The following is a 26,984-nucleotide window of genomic DNA, read 5'->3' on the forward strand; positions in this document are numbered from 1 at the left end:
CAGTCAGACTGTTCTCAGGCCAGTGGAATACATAGTTATTCACCAGTCAGACTGTTCTCAGACCAGTGGAATACATAGTTATGTACCAGTCAGACTGTTCTCAGACCAGTGGAATACATAGTTATGTACCAGTCAGACTGTTCTCAGACCAGTGAAATACATAGTTATGTACCAGCCAGACTGTTCTCAGACCAGTGGAATACATAGTTATGTACCAGTCAGACTGTTCTCAGACCAGTGGAATACATAGTTATGTACCAGCCAGACTGTTCTCAGACCAGTGGAATACATAGTTATTCACCAGTCCGACTGTTCTCAGACCAGTGAAATACAGTTATGTACCAGTCAGACTGTTCTCAGACCAGTGGAATACATAGTTATGTACCAGTCAGACTGTTCTCAGACCAGTGGAACATGTAGTTATGTACAGTACCAGCCAGACTGTTCTCAGACCAGTGAAATACATAGTTATGTACCAGTCAGACTGTTCTCAGACCAGTGGAATACATAGTTATGTACCAGCCAGACTGTTCTCAGACCAGTGGAATACATAGTTATTCACCAGTCAGACTGTTCTCAGACCAGTGGAATACATAGTTATTCACCAGTCCGACTGTTCTCAGACCAGTGGAACATGTAGTTATGTACCAGCCAGACTGTTAGACCAGTGAAATACATAGTTATGTACCAGTCAGACTGTTCTCAGACCAGTGGAATACATAGTTATGTACCAGTCAGACTGTTCTCAGACCAGTGGAATACATAGTTATTCACCAGTCAGACTGTTCTCAGACCAGTGGAATACATAGTTATTCACCAGTCCGACTGTTCTCAGACCAGTGGAACATGTAGTTATGTACCAGCTAGACTGTTCTGAGACCAGTGGAATACGTAGTTATGTACCAGCCAGACTGTTGTCAGACCAGTGGAACATGTAGTTATTTACCAGTCAGACTGTTCTCAGACCAGTGAAATACATAGTTATGTACCAGCCAGACTGTTCTCAGACCAGTGGAATACATAGTTATGTACCAGTCAGACTGTTCTCAGACCAGTGGAATACATAGTTATGTACCAGCCAGACTGTTCTCAGACCAGTGGAATACATAGTTATTCACCAGTCCGACTGTTCTCAGACCAGTGAAATACAGTTATGTACCAGTCAGACTGTTCTCAGACCAGTGGAATACATAGTTATGTACCAGTCAGACTGTTCTCAGACCAGTGGAACATGTAGTTATGTACAGTACCAGCCAGACTGTTCTCAGACCAGTGAAATACATAGTTATGTACCAGTCAGACTGTTCTCAGACCAGTGGAATACATAGTTATGTACCAGCCAGACTGTTCTCAGACCAGTGGAATACATAGTTATTCACCAGTCAGACTGTTCTCAGACCAGTGGAATACATAGTTATTCACCAGTCCGACTGTTCTCAGACCAGTGGAACATGTAGTTATGTACCAGCCAGACTGTTCTCAGACCAGTGAAATACATAGTTATGTACCAGTCAGACTGTTCTCAGACCAGTGGAATACATAGTTATGTACCAGTCAGACTGTTCTCAGACCAGTGGAATACATAGTTATTCACCAGTCAGACTGTTCTCAGACCAGTGGAATACATAGTTATTCACCAGTCCGACTGTTCTCAGACCAGTGGAACATGTAGTTATGTACCAGCTAGACTGTTCTGAGACCAGTGGAATACGTAGTTATGTACCAGCCAGACTGTTGTCAGACCAGTGGAACATGTAGTTATTTACCAGCCAAGACTGTTCTCAGGCCAGCGGAATACGTATTTGTTACATAGTTACATAGTTATTCACTGCATATGCTGCTGAGTCATATTCCACATATTCCGTATGAATAGACACAGGGTCTTTTTTTAACGTAGTGTAAAAGGATGGGTAGAATTATGTTACAGAAATCCCTGTTTCAACGACTGTATGTAGTACCAGTATTTTGAAAATACTAAATACATGTATTCTAACATTCCTTGCTGCCAGTATTTTGTATTTTATTGATATACATTTGTTGAAGGAGTATTTGTACTTTGCAGCAATTCGTTGAAATTTATTTTTGGTGTGTGTGTGTGTGTGTGTGTGTGTGTGTGTGTGTGTGTGTGTGTGTGTGTGTGTGTGTGTGTGTGTGTGTGTGTGTGTGTGTGTGTGTGTGTGTGTGTGTGTGTGTGTGTGTGTGTGTGTGTGTGTGTGTGTGTGTGTGTGTGTGTGTGTGTGTGTGTGTGTGTGTGTGTGTGTGTGTGTGTGTGTGTGTGTGTGTGTGTGTGTGTGTGTGTGTGTGTGTGTGTGTGTGTGTGTGTGTGTGTGTGTGTGTGTGTGTGGTTACAGCTGGCATATTTAGGCCAAGTTCCAATTATATTCATAAATCGACTACTTCCTCGAAACGTCTTGTCACACACACGACAGACGATGACAGTTGTTAGCTTACTTCCGAGCCGCCTAAAGCCCTCACACGACTGACATCGTACGACACATCAATCAATGACCAGGGAACTGTACGCTTCCTTGTTGTTAGAGAACACTCTGCAGCTCTGAGTTCGGTCGCTGGCTCTCTGTCATAAAAAAGCGGCACGTCGAGCCGGTACTGATGATACCGATCCGCTAAGACGCCCGGAGGCTCCGCTGTAGGCCCAGGAAAAAGCGGCATTCCGTTCCCGCCATGAAAGCCCCTTTGTTTTGACTCCATGTTTATGTTGACTTGAGTTACTCCGCGTTACAGACCGTAAGAAGCGATTAGCCGCCGTGGTATGTGTTCTTTTGGGGAGAAAGAATTCATATTGTATAATATAAATAATCAAGTGTAGAGAACATAGCAGTGTGGGGGAGTGTGTTTACACCCCTGGCTGCAGCATGCGGGTGTTCGGGACAGGAGGTAGGACCTCTCGCGCTAACAGGAGATGTACGGAAGAGCTTTTCCAAACAGAGCCAACTTGTTGTCTGCGAACGGTGGAACTTAGTCACTTTTTCCATGCATGCTCTTATTAACCGGTTGCACCGGGGGGAGGGGGCGCGGGTAACATCTGTCAAGCTGACCGCAGCCCCTTGTTAGCCGGGCCACGCTCGCTCAGAGCGACCGGCGAGGGGCTAATGTGGTGTGTCTGTCAGGCCCAGCGTGGTTCCTGCTCCCTCTGAACCCACACCCACCCCGCCTCCAAGCCCTGCAGAACAGAGGAGGGAAGTGGAGCGACCCAGAGTGCAGACGCCTTTCAGCATCTCTGAATAAGTGCGGTTACTCAGCCAGCGACAGGGTCACACCTTCTCGCACAGTTTAGACAGCGGCCTCTGTTTTACTTCGCGGGTATTTGGGATTGGTCACTCGAAGCCGGTGGTCGCGTTATCACTATGCGGAGGGGCGGCCGGCCTTAACTCCAGCAGAGAGAGAGAGAGAGAGGTCTGTTTTGTCACTATGTGCCGGAAGCAGTCAAACATTACAGACTCTGGTACTATACCGGAGAGATCACATGGGTTTTCAGCACAGGAGAGATCTGTTTCACACATAGAGTCTAGTGTGTGTGTGTGTGGCGTGCGTGCGTGCGCCCTGACTCCCCCTGTCAACACTATAATGAGGACTTGGGATCGGGCTTCATATTCCAGCTTCAGCTGCTTACTGGATCATATTTGGGCTAAACTGTTTTTTTTGTCGGGTCGCTTTCACTTTGTGTATCTGTTTACACCATGCGTTCCTCCGGTAGTGGTTTCAACGCGGTTTCACACGCGATCATACCTGCCAGAGTCGTCCTTGTTTTTCGGGGGATTCCGACGCTGTTGCTGTTGCCTTTGCTGTGTTTGGATTTGCTTGCTTTGATCTTCCCGTGATGGACAGAATGGGAGTGTCACTCTGTTTACCTTGCTGCCTCTCTCTGTTTACCTTGCTGCCTCTCTCTGTGAGTTCCTACTGCACTTTTGAAGGAAAAGGCATTTGATAGCAACGAGCAAGAGGTGCCTCCCAGTGGCGGATCTAGGAATGACATATAAACACGTGGCCCCTCTGATTGCTAATCCAACCACTTTGGGTTAATTACCGATTTTCTTTGAACGTAATCATTATGATGTCACTGATGTTCATGTTCATTTTCTTTTGCCATACAGGGATTCTTTTCTCCACCCTGGTGTTCGGGCCGGCGTGTGGCTTCATCCTGGGATCCGTCTGCACCAAGTTCTATGTGGATGCTATCTTCATTGACACCAGTAAGTTAAGATAAGATAAGATAAGATATTCCTTTATTGATCCCCTTTGGGGAAATGCGGGCGTCATAGCAGCACTGGGGAGGGGAGGTACAGGTATGGGCAGGGTAATATAGGCATAAATATAGGCAATACAATTAGATCTGAATATAGAAATATGAGGGGAAAATAAACAGTGTAAACAATATAATTAACTGAATATAAAAATATGAGAAAAATGTACAGTGTAATCAACGGTGTAAACGAGGATCTGCATGCTCTATACGGTGTAAACGAGGATCTGCATGCTCTATCCCAGGGGTGGCCAACCCGTGGCTCGCGAGCCGAATGCGGCTCTTTGCCAGTCAATGTGTGGCTCTTCCATCCACAAAGAAAAAAATTAAAATGTTGTCACTCATTCCATAAGGACGTAGAATAAACATTTAAAAAGTTTAAATAAAGGTTTGAAATTAAATGAATCTGAAAATATACTATGAATAAGAGTATACACAAAATACCCTAACTGGCATAATCTACATCATTCATTGTAGTATGTGCAGGTTCTGGGCAGAGTTCTCCAGCTGCTGGCACGTTACCATAAATATGGCAATGAATAATTTGTATCGGAATGTATACTATGAGTAAGAGTAAAGGTAAACAGTATACACAAGGTACCCTAACTGGCATGATATCGTGTCATGATGTGACATCATTTCTTTATGGGTTGTTTGTGTGTGTTTGCAGCATTAGTAACCTTTGTATTTGTCCCTTGTCTCTCCCTGTAGCTAAACTGGGCATCACCCCCGACGACCCCCGATGGATTGGGGCGTGGTGGGCCGGCTTTCTCCTGTGCGGTGCCTTACTCTTCTTCTCAGCCCTCTTGATGTTCGGCTTCCCCCAGTCGCTGGCCCCGAGGGAGGGGGAGGGCGGGGGAGAGAGCGAGCAGGCCATGCTTCCTCCCGCCCTCACTCCAGACTATCCAGACTACGAGACGCCCAAACCCAGCAACGGGCTGTGTGGCAACAATGAACCGACCAACAGCCCCACCTGCTGTCAGCAGCTCAGAGGTGAGCTGAGCACGGAGTGATGATAATAATAATAACAATAATAATAATAACAATCATAATAATAGTAATAATAATAATACTAATAGTAATAACAATCATAATAATAACAATAATAATAACCATAATAAGAATTATAATAAGAATAATACTAGTAATAATAATAATAATAATAGTACACTTTAATAATGATACACTTTATTACATGAATTGCAGCCAAAAGTACTTCACAGCAGTAATATAGACATACAATAGGCATAAAATATGCATAAAATTTGAATGAATATAGACAGACGTAAAGTGAGCAGAGAATTGACCAAATAAAAGCAATGCATGAAGGGCAGACATAAATTTTTTATAAAATAGACATAGAATTAGCATACAATAGACTGAATAGAATTGTGCAATAGTGCAGTGCAATGAAATAGTCTTAACTCATTGGACGCCACGGATTAGCCTCATCCTGTAGTAGCTACCGCCACCGCTGTAAACGGTGGGAGTCGCTCACCTTGTTTGCAGGGCTATAACTATTTAAATAGTATAGCTATATTATGCAATACTATGGCCCATTTGACATCGAGGATCTATCGTTCAAGATGTGAAAAAGGAATATTTTTTCCATCCATACATTCTCATTTTATACCGTGGTGAATATAAGTATGGTTTTAGAGTGGTCTAGGGTAATTCCTGGGAGGCTAGTAATATTATACTTAATCCATTGGCATTTCGTCCCTATACCCGCTACAATTAAAAAAGTTAAATGCATATGATCGGTATATTATGTTCCATCATGCATGCATGAAGGGGGGGGGGGTCGTTTCTGATTAATTGATTGTCAATAACGGCATTCGTTAGTACAACAGCATACACTGATCAGGGCTATGGCTATGAAAACAATGCACAACCAAGCTGAAATTTGACGTTAAATTGCTCTTACCTGTGGCCGATGAGATTTCAAAAAGAATATTCCAATTATTTGATTGCCATCTGATAGATCGTATGTCCATTTGGCCCACACCACAACCCCCCACAGCATAACGAATTGGGCGTCCCGAAAGCGATTCAATGCGATCGGGTGAAGATCTTGATCCACGTTACTAGAAAACTCCACTCGGATGACTTTCAATGATACACCGAGTCATACACAGAGTCACAAAGGAAGTGCAACATCGGCCGCATTGGACCTTTGCGATCTCAGACACATTGCCACACAGTACCACAGCCTTCCTGGATGATTTATGAATGGAAATAGCTAATCAAAGAAACGTATATATACGTGGTTGGCGTTATTCGATTGGCGGACAAACACATATATATGTGTGAACGGCGCTGAATGAGTTAAGCGGCAGAGTGTATTACAGGGTTCGCACAAGGTCCTTGAAGTGCTTAAAGTGCTTAAATATTTTTTTTTAATTCAATGCCTGGAATTCCTTGAAAACAGCAACTTTTTTAACAAGGTGCTTAAAAAGTTTAAAAAGTGAAATTCAAATCAACCATTTCCATTGAATGTTTTGTTCATCCATGATCAAATTGTTCTGAATCAAGAAATACATATTTTTTTCTGTTTTAAAATCAAATCTGACGAGTTGCTGTCTCGCGCGCTCCAACTGCTTTTCCTCATTTCTTCGCGTGTGATGCTCTAGCTGGCAAGCAGGCCAAGAAGATGGTTAAAAAAAACAGCATTTAAAAGTTAATTGTATCCTTCGAGTGACATCCTTGAAAATGAAAAGTAATGCTTGGAAAAGTACTTAAAAGACCTTGAATTTCATTTAGCAATTTCTGTGGGAACCCTTGGTATTAAAAGGCTAAGGTGAAGAGGTACGTCTTTAGTTAACTTTTGAAAATATGTAGTGATCTAGCCTCTAATAGGTAGGGTGTTCCATGGCTTTGGTGCATAATTCACAAAGGCTGCGTCCCCGATTTTCTTTTGGCTGTGGTTGGGAATCAGAGAGCAGCGCTTTAGTTCAAGGAACATTATGTTATCTCTCAGCAATGACAATAGCACACATTATTGACTGTATTACCCTACAATTGACATCTTATTCAGATTTATTTCTCGTAATTTATAGTGCACCTATAGTAGATTTAACCCTCTGATAAGTAGACTTTGCCGCATACACAGCAAGATCAGTATTAATATTTGGTAAAAGAAAAATGTACATTATGTATTAAAAACAGTGATGTCTTACAAAGTCCTATACAGGATTTAATTCAGCAAATGTGAACTACTAAGCACCATGTAGAGCACTGGTCCACAACGTACATTTACATTTAGTAATTTAGCTGACGCTTTTATCAGAAGCGACTTACAAACTGCTGTGTGCAACAAGTCAGCAAGAGGGGTACACCTGGTGGATAGAGGTCAGAGGTATTGTTCGTCTAGCAGTGCAATACCTGAGTGCTTCACTTTGAGCGCATAGTAGTATAGACATGTAGCCTAGGAGGTAGTAGTATAGGCATTCAGATTCAGATTCAGATTATTTTATTGTCACATTTTAAATGTACATACATTCAGAAAAACGGATTTATTTATTTATTGCGGACATAACAATACTTATACTTACTATACTTATACTATACTTACAATATTTATTTGTTTGTTTATTTATTTATTTACATATACATGGTCAGTTTAAGTGTAGATGTAAATGCTCTCCGCCTACCTCGAGAGGAAACATTGTAAACATGGCCTAATAATTAGTTTTCTCCTCAAGTAACTCAGTGCTATTAATCCTATTGACGCTGGAAACAGACACAGCCTCTCGCTTCACACCGGTTCCTGACAGGCAGCGAGCGAGCGAACTGGAGACGAAATCGCGCGCGACACTGTCCTGATATGAGGCGGCGCGTGTCCGAGTGTGTCTGTGTGTGTGTGTGTGTGTTACCTGGAAGCACACGTGGGGGGGGGGGACAAAGCAGCCTGCGATTCTTGACCAATAAAAAGTGTTTAGGGGCGGGACTCGGCCGCGTAATCGCTCAACTAGAGACACAGCGAGCGAATATCTGAGGGGTGGACGACATCGCCGCTCAGTTCGCTGTCGCTCGCGGCAGGTCATCATTTTCGCAATCACGCTCGCTCGCGTCGCTCCCTGTCAGGAAGGGGTGTTACACTGTGTTGATTAGAGATGTTATGCAGCATCTTAAACTGGACAAACTTAGATTCACTCTATAAGGTTCTATTGAGAAATTCCATAAGACTTGGCAACCCTTCATTTATTATAGAGGAAATATAATAAGTTAAAAGTGTATACCTAATATGAGATGTCAATAAGCAGCTTTGTACTATTACTAATGTATTGTATTACTACTGTATTATACATGTTTTATGTGTGTATATGTAAAAACACGTCTTCAAACAATATCTGAAATAATATCTGATGAAGAAAAGAAAAACCAAACCCTCTTACTTTCTGTCTTTTTACTATGATGTACCCTACTACTACACTACTATTCTTATACTACTTCCTGTCTTGCTAATATGTCTATACTACTATGCACTCAGAGTGTGTGTAATGTTAGTACCTTCTATGTTTTTGTAATACTGGCACTAATTGTATGAAAAAAGAAAAATGCAAATAAACAGATGTATTTCTCCTCTCCTCCCAGTGATCCCCAAGGTGACCAAGCACCTGTTGTCCAACCCGGTGTTCACCTGCATCATCCTGGCCGCCTGCATGGAGATCGGTGTGGTGGCCGGCTTCGCTGCCTTCCTGGGGAAGTACCTGGAGCAGCAGTTCAACCTCACCACCACCTCAGCCAATCAGCTGCTAGGTCTGTACACTCCTGCTCCTACCCACTCATACCTGCACACAAGCAGGGACACGCCAGGGCCGGGATCAGTTCCCCTTCAGCTCTGTCAGTTCAACATGTTTACACAGGGTATCTGCAGGGCATTCAAAACACAATTCTCAATTTAAGGCCTTAAAAGGTATTAAAAAGTAATTTGCACAGGTATTATGTTTTTTGGGGTGCAGCCCAGCTGTCGGGAGATGAGGAACGCGCAATAATTTTAATTGGGGCAGCTGCTATTTCAGTGTCGTTATGTGTTTTGTTTTCTTAAAGGTCTTAAATTGAACTTGTTGAAACCTGCAGATACCCTGAAAAATCGGCGTCCACTCGCTGACAACAGAACATCCGTTCTTGTGTACGGTACTTTGTCAAAAGGTTGGATGCCTACCACCGCAGATACTCTGGGATCGAATCCAGCGGTACCTCCGGCTTGGTCAGTCGTCCCTACTAACAAATAGCCGGTGGGGTATGAGTCCTGGTCGTTGTAAACTGCGACTCCTACTGGTCGGTCAGGGTTCAGCAGGGAGGGGATCTGGGGGAAATAGCGTGAACCTCCACACGCGTTACGTTCCCCCAGTGAAACTCAGGTCAGGTGAAAAGAAGCGGAGGCATGTATCAAAGGAGGCATGTGGTATTTCTACACCTTCCCCAGGCCGACAGTGGAGAAATGCGCGCAACGACCAGGAAGGGAATTGGCATAACGACTAAATTGGGATGGGTGAAATATACAGAAAGCCCAAAAATAAATAGAAGAAATGTAAAAACGTACTGTCCAACTTTTTTTTTAAATTAAAAATTTAAATAAATGTGGCTTTCTGTATTTTTCACCCATCCCAATTTAGTCGTTATGCCAATTCCCTTCCTGGTTGTTGCGTGCATTTCCCAACCGCATTGTGCCGGAGATGTTTCCAATATTGGAATTCCAAAGATAATCCACTGCTTCCTGAAGGAGCTGAATTGAAAGGGGAATCAATCCCGGCCCCAGAACACACGGCATGCATGCGCAGACGTTCCAGTTATTCATCCATGTCCACGTAGGAAAAAACATCAACACAGGACATAAATACCAAGGGTGCAAAGCAGATGCGTGACACATCGTGGACACATGCTTTCATCGCACTGTAGATACTATTTCACACACAGGCAAGACTTGGCCTACATCGAGGGTACACATAACATAAGCGACTGCGGGTCATTGAGAAGCGCTGTATAAATAAAATGAATTATTATTATTTATAACAGTGTACACACACACACACACGCACACAAACACGAACACACACATACCGTCCCCCCTCCCCTTACACAGCCCCCTATACGCATTTGTATTCCGGTATGATAACCGGGTCCTGGCCCCTCTCTGAAGGTATGACAGCCATCCCGTGTGCATGCCTGGGGATCTTCATGGGCGGCCTGCTGGTGAAGAAGCTCAACCTGTCAGCCCTCGGCGCCATCCGCATGGCCATGCTGGTCAACCTGATCTCCACCGCCTGCTACGTCTCCTTCCTCTTCCTCGGCTGCGACACGGGCCCTGTCGCCGGGGTGACGGTCGCCTATGGCAACGAGTAAGAACACACGCTGCATCTAGCGTTACAGCGTTGAGGGGAAATCAATGCAATCATTGTTAAAATAAACTAACTAACTAATAAACTAAACTAAAATTGCCTTTTGGTAATATTAGAAATTAATGTCAGTGTTATGTCAACAAATATGTCACACATATGTCTTCATTGGTGTGACCCTTACCGTATTTGTTTATTACACAGAGTAGGTATACAATACAAGGTATATTAGAATAGAATTCTAGGCAATGTATTTATAACTACACAGAGTAGGTATACAATACAAAGTAGATTAGAATACTAGGCAATATATTTATAACTATACAGAGTAGGTATACAATACAAATGATATTAGAATACTAGGCAATGCATTTATAACTACAGAGTAGATATACAATACAAAGTAGACAACATTTGGCTAAATGAGGTCCCGACTGAATTCGGTTGTTAAAGAACCCAGGGTGCCTATCGCAAAGAGTAGGGGGTTCCCCGACGTTCCTGGACAAATTCCCAATCTGGTCTCTGACATCAAGGTAATTTAATCATCCCTCCCTCTTAATTGGCTGATATCAATCTCTGTCTCCCAAGCCTTTCAGCCACTGTGTAGTGTGATGCGTGCCTGGTGGTAGTGAATGGCAGCCATTGAGCCTGTGTAGCCCAAGGTTGGGTGTGATCAAGGAGTGCAATTTCCACCCTACATCGTAAAGCGATTCGAGTGTCTAGAAAAGCGCTATATAAATGCAATCATTCATTCAGATTTAACCTTTTTTAACTCTGGGACATGTCGTTGATCAACACGGTCTCATCAGAAAATTGAAATAAAGCACTCAGGAAACCATAGGAAAAAAGGTACATAATGTATAACGTTAGTAAGTAATATATTTACATTTTGTATCGGCTAAAGTCCAAAACAAACCAGGAGTCAAACTAACAATGATTGTAGTCGCTTTCACCACTAGACTAACCCACCCACCCTGATACAAACACAGCAATACTACGATGATGGTTTGTTTTAATATTTAATGGTTATGGTTTAGATAGAAAGTTAGGGTTATAGTTAAGGTTAGGGTTAGGGTTTTGTCTTGGTACCTCAGAGGTAATCACATTAGCCTCCCATGTGAGGTTCCCGGATTCCTTCCCCAGCAGGGGAACTCAAATGTTTTCTGAAAACGTTAAAAGTAAAAGTAAAAATGTATTTAATATGTAATATATGTATTTGTAATAACAGGTATACAATACAAAGTGGATTAGAATGATAGGTAATGTTTGGCAAAATGCACTGCATCTTTACCACAGGAGTCAGTGTTGTGCTCTGTCCTCTGGACTTGCAGTAACTACGCCCCTGTTATGGTGATAGGGATACCGTACAGCTGCGAGTGTCGTCCTTCGGATGAGACGTTAAACCGAGGTCCTGACTGAATTCGGTCGCTAAAGAACCCAGGGCGCCTATCACAAAGAATAGGGGGTTCCCCCGACGTTCCTGGCCAAATTCCCAATCAGGTCTCTGACATCAAGGCCACCTAATCATCCCTTCCCCTTAATTGGCTGATATCAATCCCGGTCTCCTGAGCCGTTCAGCGATTGTGCAGTGTGATGTGTGCCTGGTGGTAGTGAATGGCCGCTGTTGAGCCTGCGTAGCCCAAGGTTGGGTGCTACCAGTGGTGGTGAAGGAGGAAATGTATACCCTACATTGTGGGGGGGGGGGGGGAGCGCGTTGAGTGTCTAGAAAAGCGCTATATAAATGCAATGAATTATTATTATTATTATTAAAAATGTAAATATAATATAAACCCCTTGAACAAGAAGGAGGGCTGCAGCGTCTTTGTAGTGTGAATCCAGTGTTTTAGAAGGTGCTCTTTGGATATAGGGGAGCCAGTTGAAAAAACAAAGAAGTTCCAGGCACTCTTCATGTATAAAAAAGCTTTAATAAGTCGCTTAGTTCATATTAGAACAATTAAAAAACACCAACATGTTTCGGCCTCTCTATCGGCCTTCTTCAGGGCATACAAACAAACAAACAAATGAGTGAACTGAACTGACCTATATATTCTAAAAGGAGGCTGTGCTAATTGCTCTATCAAGCTCAGGTGTGAGCACTTGGTCAGCCTGAGGTCTAGCTGTCATAATTACATATGCCTCTAGAGGTCCTCTAATATCTAGAGTCTAAGACTGACAGGCTACCTCCTGCATTATGGGTTACATAACTCTTCTATATACATAATAATTCTATATACATAATATAATAAAATATAACCCCCCCTCTCTCTCTGTCCTCAGGACGCTGCGGGTGGGGGAGAAGCCGGAGCCACAGTGCATCAGCCGCTGTAACTGCTTCCCCTCCTCCATCAGCCCCGTCTGCGGCTCCAACGGCGTCACCTACCTGTCCGCCTGCTTCGCCGGCTGCACCAGAAAGGTGAGTGTGTTTTCTTTTCTTTTCTTTAACCTGTATTTACCCAGGCAAGCAAGTAAGAACAAGTTCTTATATACAAAAGCAGCCTGGCAAATTTACAGTAGCAATAGTATACAAGGAAAATTACAATAAATAAGGGAGAGAGAAGGAGAGAGAGAGAGGGGAAAAGAGAAAGGGAGAGAGAAGAAAGGGGGAGAAGGAGGGAGGTAGGTGAGGGGGCTTAGGGGGAGGAGAGAAGAGTCTGAGGGCTATGCGTGCGATTGGGAGGCAGTCTGTTGCATATTTTGTTTAAAAGCAGTGAGCGGTGTGAGGGCAGTGAGTTTAAGGGTGTTTTGTAAGGTGTTCCAGTCGGATGCAGCAGCAAATCGTAAGGCGAGTTCCCCCGGGGGTTCTCGTCCGCCGCCTCTCTCATTAGGTCGCTACTCACCGGGGAATGGAAGGATAACGTAATCAAATTCGTATTGATGGCAAGTTTTTTTTTTATCTTTTCAAACTCACCTGATAACCGATGCTAGGCATATATAAGTCGGAGGTATTTTGTTACAGGGTTCTGGTAGCATAGCAGGTACATGTGTTCCCACAATGCACTGCTGTAGTAGGGCTACTGAGGTTTTAAATTACACTGACAGGACATTTACCGTAGGTCACAGGTTAGACTAGACTTATCTAGTCTTATTAAATGGCGTTTTAACATTCGCCGAAATGCTTGATTGTGATTGGTCAATAGCGCTTGTCAGAGGTCCGTTATTACTCGATAACGGACCTCTGCTGAGCAATAATGACCGCTGTTCGCAGCTGTAGCAATCAAGCCCACTGACACACACTGCATCAGTGCAGCCAATCAGACACACCTGCCGGCTGCCGGCGAAGCTGCCGGCGATGACAGCGCGGAGTGACAGAACAGAACTGCGTCTGCATTTGATCTCGTCTTGTCGATGGTGTCAAATGAATTAGGTATATTGTTAGTAAGTTAGCCATGTAATAAGCGGGATAATGTATAGCCTATACTCTGTCATTGTCGCAAAATAATTTACCTTCACTGACGTTTAGAACACCTCGGCGAGGCGCCTCGGTATTCTAAACTCCGTGTCCGTAAATTATTTTGCGACAATGACCTCGTAGCTATACATTATCCCTTACATATACTAGTGTTCATCTGCACCTTTGTTCTCAACTGCACCTTTATTTACATATTGTTATATGTAGGCGGCACAGTGGTGTAGTGGTTAACACTGTTGCCTCACAGCAAGAAGGTCCAGGGTTTGATTCCCACTTGAGGACCAGGTTTCTGCGTTGCCAGGTACCCAGGTGGGGTATCTCCCAGGCCTTTCTGTGTGGAGTTTGCATGTTCTCCCCATGCTCGCAAGGGTTCCCCCCCCCGATAAGAGAAACCCAATGGAAAAACATGCACAACAGATCGCTCAATCGCATCGGCGACCCAAAAAACAATGTGGTGTGTGTGCCGCCCATTGCAAGTGTGTCGTTGCATACCGAATAAAGACTTGCATTAAAAAAGTCCTGCATTATTATTATTATATATTCAGAGTTAATTATAAATGATGTAGGTATTGGATTACAGCTGATGGCTAACTATTATTCAACTACTATAGTCAAATATCATAAATTATGTAGGTATTGGACTATAGCTGATGACTAACTATTATTCAACTACTATATTCAACTATCATAAATTATGTAGGTATTGGACTATAGCTGATGGTTTTGTTTGTGTTCGTCACTGAATCAGCCTCTTGACTTTTCTTCTACGTTCTTCTACGTTCAATACATTTAACCAATAATTGGATTTGGTTTCCTTGTTTATTTGACTAAATAAATGGAAAACAGTCACTAAATGATGATTATTTGTGTAGTGAAGGCGAGGATGTCAGAAGCCTCAGGCTACACTGTGAGTGCGCTGTGCACTATTTTCTTTCATTCCTTTGGGGAGTTCGGTTAATCCATTCACTGAAATGTTTTTTGAGGGAATATTCGCCTTCAAATGCCCATCCCTTCAGGCTGCAGCTCCCTGTGACCAGATTACTGTCTCCTATATTCAAATCCCATGCAGGGAGCACTGCACTCTGCTCAGTGGTGTAAATGAAGGCTATTATCTTCGTCTTACTGCTGGAGCACATGTTACAGTATCAAGTCTACTGCTGTCCTGCTGTTACGACTGTTTGTACTAGTTTTACTAAATGCATGGAAAGAATAATAACAATGTGTTTTCACTGTCATTTATATTGCTTATTATTGCATTTCCTGTGTGTGTGTGTGTGTGTGTGTGTGTGTGTGTGTGTGTGTGTGTGTGTGTGTGTGTGTGTGTGTGTGTGTGTGTGTGTGTGTGTGTGTGTGTGTGTGTGTGTGTGTGGATATGTGTGTGGATATGTGTGTGGATATGTGTGTGTGTGTGTGTGTGTGTGTGTGTGTGTGTGTGTGTGTGTGTGTGTGTGTGTGTGTGTGTGTGTGTGTGTGTGTGTGTGATATGTGTGTGTGTGTGTGTGTGTGTGTGTGTGTGTGTGTGTGTGTGTGTGTGTGTGTGTGTGTGTGTGTGTGTGTGTGTGTGTGTGTGTGTGTGGATATGTGACGTGTGTACGTTAGAGCTGTCCCCAAAGCCTGTTTTTAGGATTCGAACTTCGGCAGGGTTTTTCGAACTGACCTTCGAACCATAGTTTTTAATCATGAATATTTTTTCCGGTTCAGTACTGTTGAGTCTTGACTTTAGGCACATAGCACACATTTACGCATATAACGTAGTGTATATTACATTTACGCATATAACGTAGCATACATATGCGCATATTGCTGCGGTAAAAAATGGTTAGTAAAAGTAGTAGTCTCTACTTACTGGTCACTGCTATCTTAACGTTAGAAAGCTAAACCTGCATAGCGCAACTAACCTGCATAGCATTTTGATTAATTTGCTGATGTATGACGGTGACCCCTCCTCACGCGCCCTGTTGACTGTGTTGTGTCTGTGTTGTGTTCGTGCGTGACTTTCGAATTATTGTAAACACAACATAGTACTGTGATATTCTGATTTATATCACATTCTGATATATATTTTTATATATAAATAAAAAACGAAAAATTAAGAACAAATTTAAAAGTGGAGGTTCGAACTCATTAATTAAGATTCAAGTGCCAACGTAACGAACAAAGGTCCGAAACCTTCTAACGTTTGGGCTCAGCCCTAGTGTACGTATGTCCTGAACACCTCTCTTCCTGTTGACAGAACCTGACTGGCTGCTGGTGTGTGTCCAGTGACAGTGAGCTGGCCACAGCCGTCCCAGGAAAGTGTCCAAGCCCCGGCTGCCAGGAGGCCTTCCTCATCTTCCTGGTCATCATCTGTGCCTGCAGTATGATTGGAGCCATGGCCCAGACACCCTCCGTTATAATCCTGATCAGGTAACACTGTGCTCTCTCTCTCCTCTCTCTCTATCTCTCCTTCCTGCCTCCCCTCTTTCTCTCTCTCCTTCCAAAGGTGGGCCGCGAGCAGCCACGGATGGGCCGCGAGATGATTTAAAAATAAATTAAAAAAAATAAAAAATTAAAAAAAAATTAATTTTTTATTTTTTTATTTTTTATTTTTTTATTTTTATTTTTTTTGTCAGGCCACTGAACTTAGAAGCAGGCCAGGACAGTGTTTCTAGTTGTATTCTAAAATTATTTTCTATTGTATTCTAAAATGTGACTATATGGTTTTATATTAACTTAATAAATAAACAAAAACGAAAAATCTACTTATTTCAACGAACATTTCAAACTAAATAACAGATTATGCACATAAAACGCTGAAAACAACCGAAGCAACAATAGTATTTTAATGAGGCTATTATAATTATCATTATTATTTTGCAACAAGTTAGCCCTCTCATAAATAGCACATATAAATTAATAACTAACTTGAACTAACTTAATAGGATTGAAGTGATATTTGGCTTAAAAAATCGGTCACCTGGCAAAAAAAAAAAAAAAAAAAAACCAGACGATGTGCATTGGGCCGCGGCTCTCTGACGCCTTATTTTATGGGCCCCGGCCTGAAAAGTTTGGGAACCCCTGGTGTAGAGGAGTGACATTCTCTTATTCTTGGCTGCCTTGCAGCAGCGCCATCACTAGAGTAGCATTCAGTTCTCTCTCTCTCTCTGTCTCTCTATCTCTGTGAGGAGGTTTTTTTTGCGGAGCCCAATAGCAAACACAGGAGGAGAGAGTGGAGCGGTTTAGGGTGTTTTAATCGTTCTCCCGAAGCAGACAGAAATTACATCCAGAAATGTACAACAGACAGGAATGAATGTTCTTGGGGTTAGTACAGGTGCACTCCTTGTGCAGTACGGGAGAATGTTCTTTAGGACAGGTGCACTCCTTGTGCAGTACGGGAGAATGTTCTTTTAGGACAGGTGCACTCCTTGTGCAGTACGGGAGAAGGTAGACACCGGCTGTGTCGCGGGTGAGAGCAGGAACTCCTTCGTCAAGCTCCAGGGGTCCAGGCGGGCTTGCTGGAACGGAGGTCCTTCGGCACAAGAGAAGGAAGGTTAGAACAGGGAATAATAATACGAGAGTGTCTAGCAGGTCTTCGGACTGAGGCGTCGTACCTAGGTAGGCAGTTTAACACTGCGACGAGGGACGACAGGATCCGTCAGGGTGATATAGCGGCTGCTGATGAGGGAATCCCTCACAGCCGCGCTGATTGATGGGAACGCTGCAGCAGGAAGCTGCCCATATATGGGCGCGGCAGGATGGGGACAGAGGAAGGCCCGAGCCCCGACCATGACAATCTCCCCCTCTCTATCTCTCTCTCCTTCTCTCTCTCCCTCTCTCTCTGTCTCTCTCTCTGTTTCCAATAGTGAGTGTAATGCATGGATGAAATACATATGGGAAATTAAAGCAGCCACATGTAGAGTTTTAACATAATTTACATTTTAACCTCATCATTGTGAAATCAACTTCGATGGCTTGGTGTCGTTACCTTTTCACCACATAGTCTTCAGCCTCTACGTAGTGATATGTGTTTCCAGGGTAAAATCTGTCGGGAATTCTTCTGGGTTGTTATTACCTTTTTCAAACTGCATAATTATAACTTCACGTTGGTGTAACTCTGCCGTTTTTCATTTAGCTTCTTCCTGTTGGCTCTTGTGTAAACAGAGCGGTTTCATAACAAATACAGCCATTGTTTCGAGAAACACTTACTGTTACAAAGGATCAGATTAAACCGAATATATATATTTATTAATTGATATATATTGCATAGTATTTTTATATCGTTTTGATATCCCTTGTATATTCCTTGTACATATACACGGAATATCCCTTTAGCCTAGTACAGACCATAATATTTCATTCTCCTATTGGACAGCGGTCCACAGGCGCCAGGGCCATGCCTCCAGAGTCAGGTTCAAAGCCACCGTCAAGACATGTCTGTACATGCCCGGCCTTGCCCAGGAATACGAGACAGAAATGAGGTTGGCACTAGATTGTTCGCTGTGCATATAAATATGGCGCAGGTGAATACAGAAGCGCTTAGGAACTAAAGTTGAAGCCTCACCCACGATACTCCGTGCGGTGAAGTATGGCCTGTTTGGCCCCAAATAGAGCATTGAGACCGCGTGCGAATTAATAACTGAAGTGTCAGAGTTTGGCGCTATACCGTCGAGTGCGACATATTTCTATTAAGTCAGTAATAGTCTATTTGTGTATAGTGTATCGTGCGGCTAAAGTTCTACAGTGACCAGCATCACCAACGCTTCCTCGTACCAGCTAGAGTGCTTATCCAGGCTGGGCTGCTTTCATGGCGCTTTCACCCGAGGAGACCTAGACGAGGATCGTGTGGACATGTACACTGGATTAATCTACCCGACGACTGCATAGCCATTTACGGCTGGATTATATTTGTTTTGGTCCTGTGATTTATGGAGCGGAGAATCGCCGACGCCTACACGTGTGTGGGATTTACCCTGTGAGGAGCCACGTCGAGTCTGCGCCTCAGAGAGCCTGAGGCAGGCTAGCTTTCTTCACTGTGGAGCTACAGTCTACGGAGAACAGCTGTATTCGTCTGTGGATCAAGAGACTATTGCACCGTCTCCTGTACTTGGAGTCTCCTTAGTCATCGTTGACCAGACTTTCTACTACCGACAGATCCTCTACCCCTGCTGGCTTACTACCGGGGGGACCCTTCAGTATCTCCCGCTATATATTACCAGTGCACCATAGATATAATTCCCTAAGATTCAGGTCGTATAATTACCTCCTGCGTAACCAGAGAATGGACATTCATTATTGATTTGCCTACGCACATTCCTTTGCCTTACAAGTGCATTCAAAGTATAATAGAGAAGTATATTATGTACCTTTTGCTGCAATAAATACTTAATTATAACTTTGTGTGGAACCGATTTATTGTGGGAAGTGTTCATCATATTTATATATCATGTACTGTATGGCCAGTAATTAAAGTACATAAAGCGGTAGTGGTTTAATGATACCATACTTATCAATACAGTCAGGGAATTGTACCCCTCAGTTACACTTACCACTGACAATATTGAATCCCAGTGTTGAGGCTATCGATGGTCAAATTATTTTTGAGGTGATCATACCAAGCTATCAAAATCAATGTGTCAATGATGATTCAGAGTTAATTATATTGTTTACACTGTTTATACTTTTCTCATGTTTTTATATTCAGATTGAATTGTATTGCATATACATGCCATACCTCCCCCTCCACCATGCTGCTATGACATCCGAATTTTCCCCAAGGGGTTCAATGAAGGATTATGTTATTGATGTGGGAAAACTCTACATGTAGAAGCTTAAAATAATAACTATAGGTACTCATTGTTGTTTCTCTCTGCTGTTCTACAGGACGGTGAGCCCTGAGCTAAAGTCCTATGCTCTCGGAGTGCTGTTCCTCATGCTCCGACTCCTTGGTGAGAAGACGCATCTAGACATGATGTGAAGTTAATTATAGACCTCATACAGTTTTTTATTTTTTTTTATCCACTTTTTCTCCTTATTTTTCTATTTTTTCTCCCATCCCAATTTCGTAATTCCAATTCTCCCCTCCCCTGTCTTGAACATTGCTAGACTATGCCTCCCACTGGTCTGCTGTAGTGAGGATAGAAGCCTTGCATCACGTGTCCCCTCCGGTACACGAGGAGGCAGCCTGTCGCATCTTTTCACCAGACAGCTCGAACTCTCAGTGGCGAGGAGTAACGTGTGGGAGGCTCACGCTGCCCCCGATACTTCCTGTTCCCTGCTGTACAGGCGTCACCCAACCGACCTGTAGGAGTCGCTGTCCACAACGTCCAATCCCCACCCACCGGCTTTCCCACCTTCTAACACTGCCAATTGTGTTAGTATGACGGCCGGCCAAGCCGGTAGCAACACCGAGAGCTGGGCTCGATACCAGTATCTCCTGCGTTAGTGGCGAGCGTCTTGCCCACTGTGCCGCCCACAGTTCACTGTTTGTGAGCGATGGTGATGATTTGGCTCCGGAGGTATCCGGGGACGACGTCTTTGGGTTTGTCGTTGGGTTTAAGGACGGGCGTTTGAATTATTAGAATATTCAAAATGATTATTTAAAATTTTTATTTGAGTAAACTTCACAGATTCAGCCCATTATTATTTTCTTCTATGTTAAATAAATTGAACAAATTGGATTTGTTTTCCTTTTTTATTCGACTAATAAATAGACAACTGTTATTAGGGATGTTCGATATTGGCTTTTTTACCGATATCCGATATACCGATATTGTCCAACTCTTAATTTCCGATACCGATATCAACCGATACCGATATATGCGGGGTTCACCCAAAAAACTGTAACATTACATACCTCTTGTTGTGGAATTAACACAACATTATGCATACTTTTGACAATAAATAAAATAAGAATTTGTTCTTACTTGCTTGCCAAGGACTGAGCTAGAGGGACATCATAACGAAATGCGGATTTACCCTGTTCAAAAAGCCTGTTCCGAGAAAACACTGGGGACCTGAGTTTCATCCATAGTTCAGTTACCTTCGCCTTGCTTTCATCCAGAATGTCCCTAGGAGTTTTTCCTGCAGAGAGCGGAGTGCAATGATAGTCTAACCAGGTATGCAAGGGCATTAAACCCCAAAGATCCTGAACCGCTCTAATGCTCAGAGATGATGACACTAAACGACGTGCCTATGTCACGTAATTGTAGAGTCGATCTCACCCTCGAAGCTACTTAAGGAGAAATTAAGATCAGCCCGACTTCAAGCAGCTAATGGGTGTAATTACAGTCAAATCAGCCCTGACAGGAAGGAGAGAGAGAGAGAATAGGGAGAAAGAGGGAAGGCAGGAAGGAGAGAGATAGAAGATAGAAATAAAAAGGGAAGGCAGGAAGGAGAGAGATAGAAAGAAAGAGGGAAGGCAGGAAGGAGAGAGAGAGATAGAAAGAAAGCGGGGGAGAGAGAGATAGAAAGAAAGAGGGAAGGCAGGAAGGAGAGAGGGAGAGAGATATAAAGAAAGAGGGAAGGCAGGAAGGAGAGAGAGGGAGATAGAAAGAAAGAGGGAAGGTAGGAAGGAGAGAGGAAGAAAGAGGGAAGGTGGGAAGGAGAGAGAGAAAGAGGGGAAGGAGAGGAGGCAGGAAGGAGAGAGAGAACCAAAGAGTGGAAGGAGAGAGAAAGAGAGAGGAGGCAGGAAGGAGAGAGAGCGAGAGCACAGTGTTACCTGATCAGGATTATAACGGAGGGTCTCTGAGCCATGGCTCCAATCATACTGCAGGCACAGATGAAGACGAGGAAGGCCTCCTGTAATCATCCCCTCACGTCTTGTCTTGTAGGATTCATCCCCCCTCCTCTGATCTTCGGCGCTGGGATCGACTCGACATGCCTTTTCTGGAGCAAGGAGTGCGGCACCAGGGGCGCGTGCCTGCTGTACGACAATGTAGCCTACAGGCATCTGTACATCAGCCTCGCCATCATCCTCAAGGGCATCGCCTTCCTCCTCTACGCCACCACCTGGTACTGCTTACGTCGCAACTACAAGAAGTACATCAAGAGTCACGAGGGCACCATGTCGCCCACTGACTTCTACCCCTCGCTCAATGACACGGACGCTCCCAACCTGGTCAACAGGAAAAAAAAGTTTATATATAGCCTAGATGACCATGAGGTTTGTGAAAATATGGAGTCGGTTTTATAGTGTACACGGTAACAAACAAACAAAAAAAAGGACATGATATTCAAATCCTCTTCTGAATTTCTTCTTTTTTTCAATAATTTTTTAAGGATTAAAAACAATGTTTTGATAAAGAGAATCTATTCGAAGGCCCAGTCAGGTCACGGAGGCTTTCGCTCTTTGCGTCCACGTCCTTTGATAACTCTTGAAAGGTTCCATTTTAGTTTAACTCAAGGGGTTGTTGTCCAGTGCCAGTGAATTCTGTGGTGACTTGGTGGTAGAAGACGAGTAGGGTACTGTCTGGCTCAGTCCCTAAGGGTAGAAGACGAGTAGTGTACTGTCTGGCTCAGTACCAAAGGCCTAGTTGATTTATAGTGAGTTAATAAAATGCTATGTATAGTTGCCATATTCTTTTATTTTATTTTTTGATCTGTCATGATTCCAGTGATCTGTGTGAAAACAAGTCAAAAGTCAGTTTCCTTTCAGTCAGTGCACTGCGTTTGTCCTTCCTCTCAGAGATGAGATCGTAATAATAATTAAAACAAACGAACATTGGGTGGTTCATCATTTATCCATACTTCAAAGTTGCCAAGTGTTTACAGACTAACAGGTCGTTGCATCTTATGTTTGCGTACTGTAGCAGGATGCCTGCTTACGAACTGTAAAACTAAAGAGAATGGCTCTCGATGGGTTAATTCGATGACCTCGCAAGATAGCAAATAAAGTCCAGAAATAGTAAACGAAGGTGGTGTTTTTATGTCATCATTACACAGTTCGAAATTCCATTCTCTTGCTGGATCACAGATACTGTTTTTGATACTGCTTAGACTAGACTGTTTGGTCTGTCTGTTATAGGTGCAATTTATATTTCATATCTCATAGTCCTCAGTCCTTTTATCAGTCTTGTGGCTTCCAGGTTTGTTTATAATTATAGCCGTATTTTTTTTAATTTCCATGTTTTTTTTGTCTTCTTTCTTTTGCAGAATCTATTAAACCTGTTATGTCTTAAATGAGGGATTATCCAGATAAGAATGTTATTTATGTTTTCTTGACTTAAATTTTTTTTGCACCTAGTGGAAGAGCAAAGGAGAGAGAGAGAAAAAATCCAAGAAGAGTCTTTTTATGTGTGTTTTGACATTCAAGTAAAAGATTTAGGATTAATATATTTCTTTTTTGTTAGGCTGAGAATGTTTTTATTAGATTGTACTTGAGAGGAAAATATAAGAATATATATAATCTAATTACTATATGAAAATGTTTTTGCAATTGATGTCACAGATGATTTGGGACAATTCACAGCGACGGTGGACATAATTGGTTGCATATTGGGGCAGAGAAGCACTTTGTTTCTTCAAAAAACAACAACTAGGCAATTCTGAAAGGAAAGTTACAGAGGTTTGTGCGAAGGCAGAGGAGGTGAGCCACGTCACGACGATACACCATGAACTCTCCCTGGACTTGTGTTTAAAGAGCTCTGTAATGCTTCTCGGCACATACGACTTATTATATGTCTCTCTACAGTTACAGTTTTGGTATTGTCCCTTTTCTTACACTTTTTGTATGGCAACATATCATTTATTTTACTCTGGAAATAAATTATTTTTCAGAAAATAAACCGCTTTTTTCTCACGTGTGTTGACTTTGAACATGTCAGAGATGGGGGGAAAATGAAATACTACTAACCTTTGTACTGTCTTTTACTAATATGCACTAGTAATGCCTATATTACTACCTACTGTGCTACTATGCAAGTCTGTAGCACTCAAGTCCGACACTTTGACAAACAATGTTACTGACCCTTAGCTGCCAGAGTTGTACCCTTCCTGCTGACTTGTTGTACAGAACTTTGTACAACAGTCGCTTTGGATCAAAGCATCAGCTAAATGTAAAATGCAAATGTAGAGATCATGGATACTACATATAGTGGCCTTTAGTCTAAATGCTTTGTCGTGAATTTTGTTAATTTATTACCTGAGTAACTTATCACGCACACACACATATGATGACACAATGGCTACTGGACGCCTTACACACGAATCCCACCAGGCGTGGGCGCAAGCACTTGCGGGTTTCGTGCGAGAACAGCACGCATGGCCATCCACACCGAGTCCGACTTTAGAGCGGTCGAAAGCGCACGGAGGAAGGCACATTTACATTGGAACAGCTGTAAATGCCTAGTCTATATGCAAAGTCAGTCCCCGTTTTAAGATTCTTTTAAAGATTTCCAGTTCCAGTGTTCTATTGTCCATTTTGCATCTATAACCAATTATATAATTAATTAGAATGTTAGAATTAATTTTAGAATGATGAAATCAGTGACTGTACTCCTGGAAAAGTATAGTATTGTTTATTTGTATTGGGAAAGATACAGACACATTAGCTGGTTGAACAACATCTATATGTGTGGTAATAATGCAGATATTGAGTGTATTTCTGTGAATCCAACCAAAGCGATTAAATTCGCTACCTGCGCGTGGGCGGTGTGAACAGCGACGCCTGTTAACTCAATGGACGCCATACCCGAATAAAGTCGGGTTAACTCGCCGACGCTTGAGTGCCAAACCCGAGAAAAGTCGGGTTTTCATCATTATTTATTTTATTCGATATTCCCATTAGGGCTGGGCGATAAAACGATAACGATAATTATCGCGATATATTTTAATAATCTATATCAATCGATAATAATAATAAAAATCAATACAAACTTATTTTTTGTGACCTGCAACAGGGCAGTTTTAAAACCAGAGACAGTGGTCAGACTTGTCTTTCTTGCCTGCAACTTAAAGTAATGGCTTTGCTTGGCCAAATGACAATACTGACCAAATTGAGATTTATTTTTCTCTTGTCCGTTTATTTAGTTTGCTTTCTAATTTAAAATACAGTTTGAAACCGTCTGTACACAGTATGCTATGTGTGCTAGCAGAGCTAGACTCCAGTCGCGAGTCACGGTGCACATGTGCGGTGGTTTGTCCACCAAAAAAGCGCCAAAAGATAGAAACTAGCAGAGCCAGAACTATTCAACTCCCCTGGAGCCACAGCCAGCAGAGAAGCCTGTTTACTTTCGCTTTCAAACCAGCTGCAGCCTGAGAACTGGAGTGTGAGGGGCTGTAACACTAAAGATGGCGGCAATGACAAAGAATTGCTGCAAAATAAACATACATCTGTTTATAATAATATTTTTTAAATACTTAACAATATCGATAATTATTGATATCGAGTGATATGATAACATTATCATATCGTTATCGTGATATCATTTTTGGCCATATCGCCCAGCCCTAATTTCCATTCATTATCCATCCAGGGAGCCTGTGTTATCATAGGGAATGAGTCTGAGATCCCAAAAGTGCAATACCGGCCGCATCCTACCAGGCGGCGGTATCGAGCACCCTTTGAAACTCTGTGTCTTGGGCTGTGCGTCGGTTATATAGGTCCGGGCGGACTTTTCCATGTCGGGCAGCCTCTTCTTTAAAGGCGGCCCAAGAGCCCTTCCGCGTTTCTCTGATTGGCCGCGACGCCCCACGTGACAATGCCGCCGCGGAGCTCTGCCGCGGCATTATGCAGCCGTAATCCCCCCTCTTTCAACATCGACGGTTAGCTCAACTTGCTCGCCGCCTTGCTATGGAACCTGTGGTGCGTTGGTGACAAGTTCGAATCCCTTCAAATTTTTTTCTTTTTTTAATGTGCATTCTTTCGCCGGTTAAGTTTAGGCATTGTTTCGGAGTTGGTTAAGGTTAGGGTTAAGTTTAGGCATTGTTTCGGAGTTGGTTAAGGTTAGGGTTAAGTTTAGGCATTGTTTCGGAGTTGGTTAAGGTTAGGGTTAAGTTTAGGCATTGTTTCGGAGTTGGTTAAGGTTAGGGTTAAGTTTAGGCATTGTTTCGGAGTTGGTTAAGGTTAGAGTTGGTCGCAGAGCATGGCAATAGAATGCAGCCTATTTCCGCTCTGCCGCTCCGCGGCAGACGCGCGGCGGCGTTGTCATGTGGGGCGTCGCGGCCAATCAGAGAAACGCGGAAGGGCTCTTGGGCTGCCTTAAAAGTAGAGGCTGTCGGGCAAGGGGAGCGGTTGTCCCGATCGGCTTGAGGAGCGTCAAATGCTCCAGATGGATGATGTATGGCGGATTATGTTGGCGACACGATCGACACCAATACTGGGACTCGGGATCAGATAATTGGAATATTCTTTTTGGGGCACATCCTAGTCAAGGTAAGGGCTATATGATATCAATCTTCCGTTGATCAAAGCATGCCTTCATTGCGATCGAGCGTATGTGTGTAACGCTAGTCCATAACGTATTCCGTTGGTGACGATCAAAGCATCAAAAAACTACCCCCCACCCTTTCATGCATTCATGATGGAACATAATACCTATAATATGCATTTGATTTTTTTATTGTAGCGTGTGTAGGGACGGAACACCAATGCATTTAGTATAATACACGTTGGGGGCTATTACCAGCCTCCCATGAATTACCCTAAAACCATACTTATATTCACCATGGTATAAAACGGGAATGTATGGATGAAAAAAATTATAATTTTTCACATATTGAACGATAGATACTCGATGTCAAATGGGCAATAGTATTGTATCCATAGCTATAATATATTATATAGTTATAGCCCTGCAAACACAGCCACGTATTCCTATACTTTAGAACGCTGGTCTTTTAACAACACATTACTCAGCGCCCTCTGGCGCCGATTGAGTTAACATGAGAGCGAAAGTGAAGCGCTGATCGCCCGCCCGCCTCACGCCCGCGCCTGGTGGGATTCGTGCGTTAGTGATCAATTCTGATTTATTGCTCCGATCCCATTTGTTTGTTTGGC

The 26,984-nt window shown here is 43.0% G+C and overlaps 1 protein-coding gene across 1 annotated transcript in view; it reads left to right on the forward strand.

The window, feature by feature from the left end:
• slco3a1a (solute carrier organic anion transporter family member 3A1a) overlaps window positions 1-23,786 on the forward strand; it is an 85,558-nt gene extending 61,772 nt beyond the window's left edge. Inside the window, exons 3-10 of the mRNA XM_084335547.1 lie at window positions 4,113-4,211; window positions 4,973-5,254; window positions 8,858-9,022; window positions 10,407-10,605; window positions 12,880-13,015; window positions 16,245-16,417; window positions 19,871-19,935; window positions 21,820-23,786. Of these exons, the coding sequence (XP_084191673.1) occupies window positions 4,113-4,211; window positions 4,973-5,254; window positions 8,858-9,022; window positions 10,407-10,605; window positions 12,880-13,015; window positions 16,245-16,417; window positions 19,871-19,935; window positions 21,820-22,181 (1,481 nt within the window). The 3' untranslated portion in view covers window positions 22,182-23,786. The remainder of the gene's footprint in view (window positions 1-4,112; window positions 4,212-4,972; window positions 5,255-8,857; window positions 9,023-10,406; window positions 10,606-12,879; window positions 13,016-16,244; window positions 16,418-19,870; window positions 19,936-21,819) is intronic.
• The last annotated feature ends 3,198 nt before the right edge of the window (window positions 23,787-26,984 follow it).

Source organism: Notolepis coatsorum, assembly GCF_963971535.1.
Source record: "Notolepis coatsorum genome assembly, chromosome: 18".
Lineage (NCBI taxonomy): Eukaryota > Metazoa > Chordata > Actinopteri > Aulopiformes > Paralepididae > Notolepis > Notolepis coatsorum.